At 43.2% G+C, this 12,181-nt stretch overlaps 1 protein-coding gene across 1 annotated transcript in view; it reads right to left on the bottom strand.

The window, feature by feature from the left end:
• LOC110209067 (collagen alpha-6(VI) chain) overlaps window positions 1-12,181 on the bottom strand; it is a 138,943-nt gene that overhangs the window by 24,539 nt on the left and 102,223 nt on the right. Inside the window, exons 30-33 of the mRNA XM_020987257.2 lie at window positions 10,963-11,025; window positions 8,685-8,720; window positions 8,549-8,585; window positions 456-949 (exon numbers count right to left, since the gene is read on the bottom strand). Coding sequence (XP_020842916.1) covers window positions 456-949; window positions 8,549-8,585; window positions 8,685-8,720; window positions 10,963-11,025 — 630 coding nt within the window. The remainder of the gene's footprint in view (window positions 1-455; window positions 950-8,548; window positions 8,586-8,684; window positions 8,721-10,962; window positions 11,026-12,181) is intronic.

The raw sequence follows: 12,181 nt of genomic DNA, 5'->3' as shown, positions 1-12,181 counted from the left end.
TTCATCTGTGAAATCAGAGACTTAGGTTACATGATCTCAAAGGTCTCTTTCAGCTCTAAATCCTTATGGCTCACAACTCACTCGTTTTACAAGTGCAGAAACCAAGGCCTTGAGAGGGGGAAGGATTTGCCCAAGCTGCCTGGGAACCAATGAAAACATTTCCTTAGTGCAGGCGGCTCGTGACTTGCCTAGAACAGTCAGAGGTCAGGTATCTAGCCACCAGTCACAGAGGCAGAATGTGTCAGAGGCGGAATCTGAACCCAGGTCTTCCTGACTCTGAGGACAGCTATCTATCTCCTATGATGAATTACTTCTCAATGAAAAGACTTTTAAAAGATGTGGTAGAGTCATTAGCCTTTCCCCACACCTTTCCCCTTGGTACCCATGGTGCCAAGCAAGAATAAAAACACCAACTCTGGAGGCAGGAAAACACAGGGAAAAAGAAGCCCCCTTACCGCAAAGGCACGCCTGATGGCAGGCACGCTGTTGAAAGCGATCACGACCGGAATGACATCCAGGGCATTGAATTCCATGGTGGCAGTCACGATGGATGAAGCATCGACGGATTTGTCACTACTGAAAATTGTGGCTATCCTCCTGGTGTTGGCCCCGGGGAGGGTCCTCTTGAAGACGTTCCTGGCCACAAATCTCATCGTCTTGCCGATCTCCCGGTCCCCTGAGGAGGTTTCAAAACGGAGAGCTTTGATCTCTCTGAGCAGCTGGCTTTTGTTGTAGGAGTCGGACAGGCGGAGGAGATGCCGGGTGTTAGAGTTATAGGAGACAACGGCCACTCTCGCTCCCACTGGGCAGTTGCCTTCCCTGATTTTGAGGTCATTCACAATCGCCATGGTCATCTCCTTCATTCGTTCAAATGCCTCCTCCGTGACCTCTCGGGACAAATCCAGAGCAAACACTAACTCGGTAGGATGAACAGGACATTCTGGCTGTCCTAAAAGATAAGGGGAAAAAAAGGGTCCATAATCTAACAGATCTTTTTACTTTGTTGATAGAGTCACAGAATGTGCAGGCCTTAGCATTTGGAGTTAGAACAGACCTTGGAGATCATTTAGCTCAACCTTTCATTTTATAGTTGTTGAAAACGAAGACGAGGAGGAGGGGAATGACTTGCCCAGAGGAATATAGGGAGCACCAAAAAGAGTCTAGATTTGAACCCACACCCCATGGTTCAAAAATCTAGTGATCTTTCCACTTCCTAACACTTCCTTTATAGTTTAAGGTATGGAAAATTTCCTTACAAGGACCCTGTGAAATGGTCGTGTGTTACAGAGGAGGAGACTAAGGCTGAGAAAGGAGGAAAAATGACTTTAATTCTTATATCACGCAGTAGGAAGTGCTGGACCCAGGATCTGAACCTGAGTCTTCTAATCACAGTTTTAATGTCCTGGGGGTGGGGAGAGACAAAACATATTGGATAAAGCTCTAGATGTGGAAAGAAGAAAAGACTGGTTCAAATTTCATCTCTGATACACAAAACCTGCCTGCTATGGGACTGTAGGCAAGTTGTTACATTACCTGGGCCTTAGTTTCTTCATCTGTAAAATATGGATAATGATCACTATAATATCTTCTTCACAGGAAGAGATGCCAATGAGATAATGTGTGTAATCTGTAAACCTTTAAGGGTTATGTAAATGTAGGTTATTATTAGGGTCTGGAAAGAGAAGGCAGGAAGCAGAAAGGGTCTTAGAGATCCTCTCATCCAATTCTCTTATTTTTTACAGAGGAAACCAAGGCCCAGAAAATGAAATGCCTTCTCCAAGGTCATGAAGAAATTTTAGTGGCAATGAACTTTATGTTCACACTAACCAGTGTCAGCACAACTTTGCTGTGCTAAATTGGAAGGGGAAAGGGTATATAAAACTAAACCCTCACAAAGACCTCCTCCTCTGATGGCTCCTGAGTGATGGGGGTGACTACCACTGTGTTCTTAGAGGATATCCCAATAATGGAGAATAACCTCTGGGCAAGCCTACTGAGCCACCAAGGCTTCAAATGTTCACTAGGTCTGGCTGCCCTTTCCTTGAAGATCTGCCCCATGAAGAGAGAAGTCATCACTAGACAGCTGTCCACGAGCAGCTGAACTTCTTCTGGTCCCAGAACTCAAGAAGGCATTTATAGAGGGCATGAAGGGGCTGCGATCTGCATCAGGGAAGGGTATATCCATTGGCCAAACCAAGGATGTATAAATTAAACAATTCTTTTTAAAAAATCCATAAATGAATGAACAAAAACTTCTAAACAATTTTGAAAAATTGATGAAATCATCCTGTTTTGCTTTGAGTGGTTGATACAATGACATGATGTTGCATAACCACAATCTCTGAAACCTCAATTAATTAAATAAACTGCAGTTTCAGATCATTTAACTTCTTGGGAAAAATAATGAAACAATAGCAAGGGGTAACAGATGGAAAGTCTATGTCCTGCATGGATAACCAGGCAAAGGCAAGTGAGCTAGAAGAAGGCACCCAGCACTATGGATGGATCCCCCCTGTGAAGGACTATGGAGGTCGTGGGCAACAGTCATGTGGGATGAGAAGGCAGGAACAGGTCATGATCTTCATCACTAGAAGGAGTATCTAAGAAAGCCTGATTCTGGATTCATCCATCAGCCCTCATAGAGACCTGGTTCCCCTTTCATTCTGCTGCCGCTCCAGTTGTACCACTCCCCATCACACAGATCCTAGAGCGGGGGTGTGTATGTGTGTGTGTGTGTGTGTGGTCAGAATACACCTTACTTTCTATTGTCCCTTTCAGACTCTCCCTTTACTTGCTTTACTCATTTCTTTCCTCTTTTGAATTCTACTCAAATACAATTTTGCCACTCAATCAAAATTGTGGCCCCTGTAATTTGTCAAAAGGACCTTCCCCCCAATTTCATCCACCTTTCTCAGAGTTCAGCACCTGGCTCATCCTCCTCCTCTCCTCCCCAATTCCTCTCTATACCAGGAGACTTAAATATCATTTTGATGCTCCCTAGCCTCCCATTTCCTCAGTGTCCTTAAATCCCACAACCTATACCTTCAGCCACAAATGGTATGATCGCCCACCAGATCCTGCCACTACCCACAAGTGTGCCACTTCACTAATTAGGAACTGACATTCCTCTGACCACCACACCACCTCTTGCCCTTCCATCTCTCTCTGTCCTTCACCTGACTTACACCTGTTCTTTGCCCTCGAGACCTCCAATCCCTGCTATTTTCTCAGGTTAACTCTCTTTTTCAGACTTCAGCCTTTTCCATCTTGACCCAGAAGTGAGCACTTTCAACTCTACTCTGCTCACACTGAATGTCTTGTCCCCTTATTCCGTCACTGCTCATCCAGTACCAAACTTCAGCCCTGGAGGCCTTTCCATCCTCCACCTCTTACTCATAAACATCTGAATGAAGTCCTGAGATGGTACAGACTGGATACAAATGTATATTATCCAAACTCAAAAAGACCCTCGATGTAGGAGGGCAGTCCTTTTATTCCTCCCTAATTGATTCTCCATCTCACTCCCCACAAAGCCTATTCAAACTTCCTCTTCCATACTTGTCTCCCTGCCCTCTGCTCTCCTTATCTCTCAGCTGAGGACCGTACCTCTTTGTTGGAAACATCTGAAGTTGTTCATGTGAACTTCCTTTTCTCCCATTCTCCTCTTCTCAAAACTCCTCGACATCATCTCTTACACCCTCCTCCTTTCTCCCTGTCTCTGGCCCTGAGGTGACCCTTCTTCTTGACGAGACCCATCCTGCAACATGTGTTGTTCAGTCACGTCCAACTCTTTGTGATCCCATGGGCCATATCATGATGATAATGTCCATGGGGTTTTCTTGGCAAGAATACTGGAGTGGTTTGCCATTTTCTTCTCAAGGGGCAAACTGAAGATAAAGTGATTTGTCCAGGGTCCCACAGCTAGTAATTGTCTGAGGCCAGATTTGAACTCAGGTCTTCCTAACTCCAGGCCCAGCTCCCTATCCATGGAGCCATCTAGCTACCTCTTCAATATGAGTACTCAAACCTATCTTATCCAAATTGTATCTTCAATAATCCCACCTCTTGCCTTTATAGTCTTTAACCTATCCCTATCAACTGACCCCTGTCACACCAGCTTCAAACACGTAGAAAGTCTCCCACTCTTAAAAAGTCGTTACTAGATCCTACCATCCACTCAAGTTATCATCCTCTCTCCCTCCCCCACCTCTCTCCTTCCCTCCTTATTACTCAAATAGATTGCTAGAAACAGCTGCCAACACTCTGACTTTTCTTTCTCTTTCCACTCTGTCCTTAATCCTTTGTGATCTGGCTTCTGACCTCATCATTTAACTGAAACTTAACTCTCCAAAGTTGCCAATGATTTCTTCATTAATAAATCTGATGGTCTTTTCCCTATCCTCATCCTTCTTGACGTCTATACTGTTGACCACCCTCTTGTCCTGGATATTCTCCACCCTCTGAGTTTCTGGGACACTCCTCTCTCCTGCTTCTCTTCCTCCCTGTCTCACCTCTTCTCAATCTCTGTTGGTGCCTCATCATCCACATTACACCTCCTGAGGGCACTTCCCAAGGTTTGGTCCTGGGCCTTCTTCTTCCTTTATATTGTCTTTTAGTAACCTATTCGATCCCATGGGTTAACTATCTCTCTTATGCAAATGATTCCCAGATCTATATCTGTGTCTCTCCCACAAGTACCAGATCCACATCAGTATTTGCCATTTCAAATGAATATTTCAAATTAGATGTACTGGAGGCATCTTAAATTTAACACATCTTACATTGAACCATATCTTTCCCCTTAAACATTCCCCTCTTCCAGACTTCCTTATACTTGCCAAAAGGCACCACCATCCTTCTATTGACTCAGGTTCAGAACCTCAACGTGATTATGGGCTCTTCACTCATCCCTCATCCCACATAACCAACCAGTTGCCAAATCTTGAAGTTTCTACGTGCACAATATCTCTTAGATCTTCCCCTTCCCTCTAATCAAACAGTTACCCTCTTAGCCTTTATCACCTACCAACTGGATTCCTGCAACATCCTCCCAAGTAGTCTTCCTGCCACTATATCCTACACATTGCCACCAAAGTTATCTGTCTTAAGCTCACATCTCATTGTGATTCACCTATCTGACCAGATCCAATGGCTCCCTATAGCTTCCAGGGTAAAATATAAGCATCTCTGTTTAGCTTTTAAAGTCTTTTGTAACCTGGTTTCAACCTATCATCTTTCCAACATGACTGAAAGATTATTCCCATTTCAGCACTCCATGATCCAACCAAACTGGCTTGTCTCAGTTCCACATACTTACAGTCTCTTTCTTCCAGAAGCCTCCACAAAACAATCCCATAGCATCAGTGATGGTACATTCTGGGAAGCCTCTCTTAATTCTATAGTAATGCTGAACAGGCTTTGGCCAGCAGCAAGATATTCCTGTTTGATCAAGCTTTTAGTCAGCCACAGACTGAAATGAGGATAAAATTGGTGTGGGTAACAGTCCAGAGAAATAGGTTGGTTATATCCTCAGACACCTACTAAGTGTGTGACCCTGGGCAAGTCACTTAAGCCTGTTTGCCTCAGTTCCCTCATCTGTAAAATAAGCTGGAGAAGGAAATGGCAAAACCACTCCAGTATCTTTGCCAAGAAAACCCCAAATGAGTCACAAAGAGTTGGACACAACCGAAACAACTGAACAACATCAATCCTCAAATCATGGGTGGTCTTAGTGTTTTATGTGACAATAGGATTTCAGAACTGTGAGGGACTTTAGAATCAATCTGTTCAGACAGACCTGCACACATTACTGATGAGAAAAATGAGGTTCAGAGAAAGAGCCTGAAAGGGAAGCAAGCAGAGTAAGTAGTTCAGAGTTTGTCCTCACGGCACCACGTGAACCTTTTCCAGAACTGAGCACTTAGCTGACTTTTGGATTTGAACTCGTTTGATCATCTCTACAAAGACCCTGTCAGTTACAATTGTGGCTGCTGCAGTGTTTAACAATGCAGATGGTATGGAGCTGAGAAAGATTTGTGGGCAGCAGGGATTGTGTTGAATGAACCAGGTTTGGTGAGATGCCCCTTTGACATAACAACGGCGCAAGGAGGACCAGAGAACTACAAATCTAGAAGCTCGGCTAAGTGCTTGACTCTGAAAATGTCACCAAAACGGAAGACTGAACTCTAAACTCCAGCCCCAGCTTGCTCTTTTTCCAATCCTGTTCACCCAGAAGCCTTCAGAGAACCTCCCCAGAAACCTGAGTCCCACAACCATAGTGCCTGTGCATTCTGGGTAAGCGTATCTCATCTCTGCAGCAATGCTGGCTCAGGCAGGGTTACACACTGCTGTTCTTGGAAACCAATGCAACGTCAGCCAGCCATGCTAAATCATCTTCCAAATGTTTGACAACATATAAATATCTTCTGCTAATTACAATGAATAGTAATGGAGTACTCACCCTTCCAGCCAGCTAGGGAAGAAAAACAACGAATGTGACATTATTATTTGGGAGAACAGAAGATTAAACCAGTAACAAAGCGGTGGCACCTGAGATTTGATCCTGTGAGCTTTTCCAGGTGAATTCTGCAAAATCTGGCAGATAGGCCATGTCTTGGCACCCAGGTTTGGAAAAGGAGTTGACTGAACCTGGTATCCTGCTAACTGTAGTACTCCAAGGGGGATGACAGAGGAAGTCAAGGGTTTGTACGGGCAAGCTAGCCTGAAACTCACAGAGTCTTTATATGGGGAGGGGAAGGAAATGTATCAGAGTGGGCATTTATCTGGACAGCAAAATGGTCTCATGGATACCACCTGATGCCCCACCTACTTTCAATTAATCAGAATACTAGCAATACTCAATAAGTAGCAAGCATTTATACTGCACTTTAAGGTTTCCAAAAGGCTTTACAAACATTATCTCATTTTATCCTCAGAACAACCCTGGGAGGTAAGGCTGTTATTATCCCCATTTAGCAAGTGAGGAAACTGAGGCAGACAGAGGTTAAGTGACTTGCCTATGGTCACACAGCAAATGTCTGATGCCAGATTGGAATCTGGGTCTTTCTGACTCTAGTCTTAGCATCCTTTCTACCGTCCCACCTAGGTGCCTCTTAATTCAATTAAATCAGCCCTCTTAGGTGCTACGTCCTAAAAGAGTCCTCAGTTGTTAATGTTGCCCATCCCCCCCATCTTGAAATTACTTTGTATTTACTCAGTATCCAATTTTATATAAATATAATATGCATATGTATGTGTATGTAATATATACATATATTTACATATTTATTTATTTGTCTATGTACACGTTGCTTTCCCCCAGGAGAATGTAAACTTCTTGAGGGCAGAACAGTCTCATTTAATTCTTGTCTTTTTATGCCTAGCACCTAGCATCTGGCCCAGCTCAGGAAATGCTTATACAAGGGAACTGAAGAACAAAAGTGTTTTCCACTTCTGGATTTCACCGAGTATCTTCCCTTCCCTTCCTAATATGGAAAGATTACACCCTTCAATCCCATTCTTTCTCATTTCCTACATTTTCACTGGTCTTCCCCCAGTTTAGGAAAGAGATGTCCCTTTATCATAACCACCACACACTCTTTCTAGAGACAAACAGCACAGCCACCCCAGCTACAGTGTCCTGCAGGAATGAGAATTCCAGATTCATTTTGCATTCAGAGCTTTAAATGTCTGCCTTGAGACCAATTCAGGCTGTTGCAGTGAGCTCTACTTTTGTCTATTTCTCCCTCCCTAAGAGAACTTGAGAGAAAGTCCATCTTTTTCTTGAGGTGGTGTTGGTTTGTTCAGAATGATATTCTGTACTGTCATAGTGTATAAACATTCAACTCTCGAGGGTCTATTTCTATCGAAGCCCCTGGACATTACATAGGCACATATTTTGAAGGCAGGAGGGGGAAAGAGGATGCCATTCAAAAAGACATTTTTCTTTAATCTTCCAGTTAAAATGCTGTTACTGTTTTCAAACTCTGGGAGGAGAAGAAAACAGCTGGCCTAAATATGATTACTGGAAGACGTCTGAACATTTCTGCAAACCAATTTCTAACTAAATATGAAGAGATCACTTTGCAAAAACAGCCTCGCCTCAGAACAATAAATCAAGAGCCAAGGTATCCATTCGACTGCATTTTTAGTTCATCCATCTTCTAGCCTGTCATCATTGATCATGGCCAGCTCTTTTATTTTTTAATTATGAATATTATTTGCCATTGATTGACTTAACTGTAGTTTTGAGAGCTGCTGGGAAGATTCTGAGCCCACGCCTTAAGGTTCTTTGGATAGAAGGCATCATGATTCTTAGCACTTGGGGTCATCACAGTCAATAAGCTGGCTCTCCAGCAATAATTGCTCCCCAGCTCCAGGAAAGCTCAATGGCACCTTCTAAACTTGAATTACACTAGCTAGGAAAGTGGATGCAGAATGTGCTCCAGGCTAGCCTAATGACACTTTCTCAACTTGAATTAAACTAGCTGGTGAGGTGGATGCAGAATTTGCTGGCAATCTGGTGGATCATTTAAAATAGGGTACTCACGGCTATGGTCCCGTACAAACTGAATGACGTCACAAGTCTACATTCAAAAACAGAAGAGGAAGAATTAACACACAGACCACAAGGTGCAGAAGTTTGTGATTCTCAAAGGACTTCACTGAATGCTGGAAGTACGTACTGAAAAAGGAGTCCATCCCTTTGCTCCCTTTGGGCCCTGGGAAAACAAACATTTCAATAAATAAAATGTGCGTCATCATCAACAAGAAAGTCCAAATCGTTACAAAAAAAAAATCACAGAATCATAAGATTCTAGATGGATTCATCAGACCTAAGGGCTCCATTCTTTTCAGTTTTGTGGATTGTAAACTTCTTATCAAGACTTATGATACTCCCCCTGCAATACAATAGGGTGGGTAATACTGCAGCACACTGTGGTACTGCTTCTCATTAAAATATCACCATCTGGGGCAGCTGGGTGGCCCAGTGGATAGAGCTCTGGCCTTGGAGTCAGGAGGACCCGAGTTCAAATCCAGATGCAGACACTTGATACTTACTAGCTGTGTGACCCTGGGCAAGTCACTTAATCCCAATTGCCTCACCAACAAGCAAAAAAAAATACATACATACATACATATATATCTCTCTATGTCTCTATCTATCTATCTGTGTATATATCACCATCCTAGCTTGATATAGTTTTGGGCAATATACCCAAAGACTGAGGTTGGGACTGGAAATGGAGAACTCTCATTGGTCATTGATTCACTGATGCCATATGAAGACTAGCTAAAAGAATGAGGAAAGCTGAGCCCTAGGGAAGTGCCTTGAGAAGACTTAGTGGGAACGTGATAGCTGCCGTCAGGTATTTGGGAAAGGGCTGCACGGCTCCAGGACTAGGAGCTGAGAGGGGAAGTTCCATATTTCAGCTCTAGGCAAAAACTGCTCCACAGCTGGACTGTCAGAAGACCCCCCCATCCCTGAAGCTCTTCAGAACGAAGCTGGCTGGCCCCTTCTCAGGGACATTATAAGTGGGATAGCACAAGTTAGGCTAAATAATCCTTGAGGTCCCATACAATTCTTGAGACTCTAAATCTGTGCATGACCGTGATCCTGGGAAAAGGAACAATTATTTACTTGGAGCTTAGGAATTCCTAATCTCTAAGACTTTGGGTGGATTTCCTCATGATATGTGACATTAGTTTTGGAGTCAGAGGACCTGGGTTCAAATCTTGCCTCTGTTACTTTAGTGTGAATCACTTAATCTTCCTGGACCTCAGTTTACTCATCTGTAAAATGAAGGGGTTGGTCTGGATGGCCCTGGAGGTCCCTGTCATCTCTAAATCCATGATCTTATGGTCTTTTAGAGAAAGTAAAACATAAAAATCTTGAAAAATTAAGCTCTCCTTTCCTTAAACAAGAATAACGTTTTCACACATTAACTCTAACATCAGGTGCCCCAGGGGACGGCAGACCTAAGTAGGACTTGGAGTATGCATCACTCTTTGGCAGGCAGAAGAGTCAGAACCTGGATTCCACACCTAGTGCCTCCACTGGCTAATCCAGCCCTGGGACAAGAGGAGAGGCAGAATGGCCAATGAGTCCTGAGCAGGAGCCACGGCCAGGTTGCCAGGTCACAGGTCCTGACTCAGGGGCTGGAGAAGGACAAGGCCATAATTCAAGCACCTGCTCCCAAGCAAAGTTTGGACATGCTAACCCCTCAGCAGCAGCTGCATCCACAACTGGGCCTTCATCTCTCGCCATCATCAGACTGATAATGATGATGAGATGATGACGACAGCGATTAGCTTAACTAAACAAAGAAATCAGATTCAAAATTTGAACATCTGGAAAGGTAATTAAAAGCATCTGGCAAAGACACGTGTACATCTGCCGGGCTAAGGGGGAGGAGGAAAAAAGGGAAAGTCATTCTGACTTGCTCTGTTAGAGCCTTAGATCACTGCAATCAGTTTGACCAGATCACATGAATGAAAACAGCCATGGACAAAATACGATGGATTACCACCCAAATCCCTGGAAGAAAAAAAATTAATAAATTCCTCATATAGTCGAATCTCACTTGTTATTCATCCACTCAATAATCATTAGTTGAGTGCCTACGATTCTGGTGGAAGACTGGACAAGAACAGAAGAGATATTTACAAAATGTAAATACGATCCAAAAACTTTCAGTCACTTAGTTTTGACTCCCTCTCCCAAGCTGATCACAGTCAGCTTCCAAAAGGCAGTAAAAATGGAATAATGTGAGCTTTTCCTCCTCACTTCGCCAACACACAGGGGTGGGGAAATCTGGGAGCGCTATCATGGCTGGCGGGCAAGAGACAGAGAACAGAAGCGCATGGCTGGGCTAATTTACAAAGGGAACAAGGAGGAGTCTGTGGTGTTAGCTTGAAACCAATAAAAACAATTATGTAAGATATCTGTCAATGTCACCTTACCTTCTGTCCTGGAGGGCCTTGGGATCCGGGAGATCCCTGTTCCCCGGGGGGTCCTGAAGGGCCCTAGAAGCATCAAATGAAATAAATAACAGCATCAAACGCATCCCTCCCTCCTTTGGCATTCAGGTGCACCATACTTTTGTTCTATACGACATGGTGGAAAGAACATGGGAGAGACTGAGACTTAAATTGCCAGCTCTTCTACTAACTGGTTTTATCTTCTTGAGGACTTGAGAGGGAAAATACCTGCTCTATTTACCATGCAAGACTTTTCTAAAGATCAAGTTAGAGGATAGCCATGAAAATGTTCTTGGCAGAGAGGGAGGGGCATCTTTTGGATCAGACTCATGAACTCACTGGTGTAAGGAAATACCTTCTACCAGTGCAGATCAGTGATTTCTCTACCTCTTAGAGTCTTTGACAATTGGCCAGGGCTCTGAGGGTCAATGGCTCATCCAGAGCTGCCTTGTCAATATACATCAGAGACAAGGCTTAAAGCCAGGTCGTTCTGACTCTGAGGGTGGCCCTCTCTCTATCCAGTGGGCTATACTCCTTCTTATCTATGGATTTTAACCTATGGATGAACGAACTTGCAAATTTTTAATTTTTGTTTTTTACAGTTTAGCTCAACGCTCCCAATAAAACATGCTCACATTTAAATTCTGAAGGTCTCCTCTTACAACTAATAAGCTACGTTAAACATCAGTCTATAGGAAAAGGTGAAGGAAAGATTAAAAATAAGAAAATCTGTACTATAGTCTGCTCCAGAAACAAAAAAAATCTACTTAGAACAAAGAAGGGGTGGTATTCAGCATGGGTTTCACTACAGTTCATGACAAATAATATTATAGAAAATTTAAAGTTGAGAGAGGAATCTAGGGTGGCAGAATGTCATTATGTAAACCAGAAATATGGCCAAAACAAATGATAACCATAACAGTCAGCACGTACGTAGCACTTTGAGATTTAAAAAGCACTTTACACATGCTATTTCACTGGGTTTGCCCAACCCTGTGAGGTTGATAACAACAATGATAATAATAAATACAACAATTATAATAGTAATATGCATAAAGTAAGTGCTTTAAGGTTTGTGAAGCACTTTTACATATATCATCTAATTTGATCCTCATAACAACTCTGGGAGGTAGGCGCTACTATTATCCCCATTTTACAGCTAGAGAAACTGAGGCCAACACAGGTTAAGTGACTTGTTCTG

The sequence above is a fragment of the Phascolarctos cinereus genome, unplaced genomic scaffold (genome assembly GCF_003287225.1).
Source record: "Phascolarctos cinereus isolate Bilbo 61053 unplaced genomic scaffold, phaCin_HiC Scaffold_1;HRSCAF=81, whole genome shotgun sequence".
Lineage (NCBI taxonomy): Eukaryota > Metazoa > Chordata > Mammalia > Diprotodontia > Phascolarctidae > Phascolarctos > Phascolarctos cinereus.
Note: the sequence above shows the minus strand (reverse complement) of the source record. Positions and strands in the feature narration are given on the sequence as shown.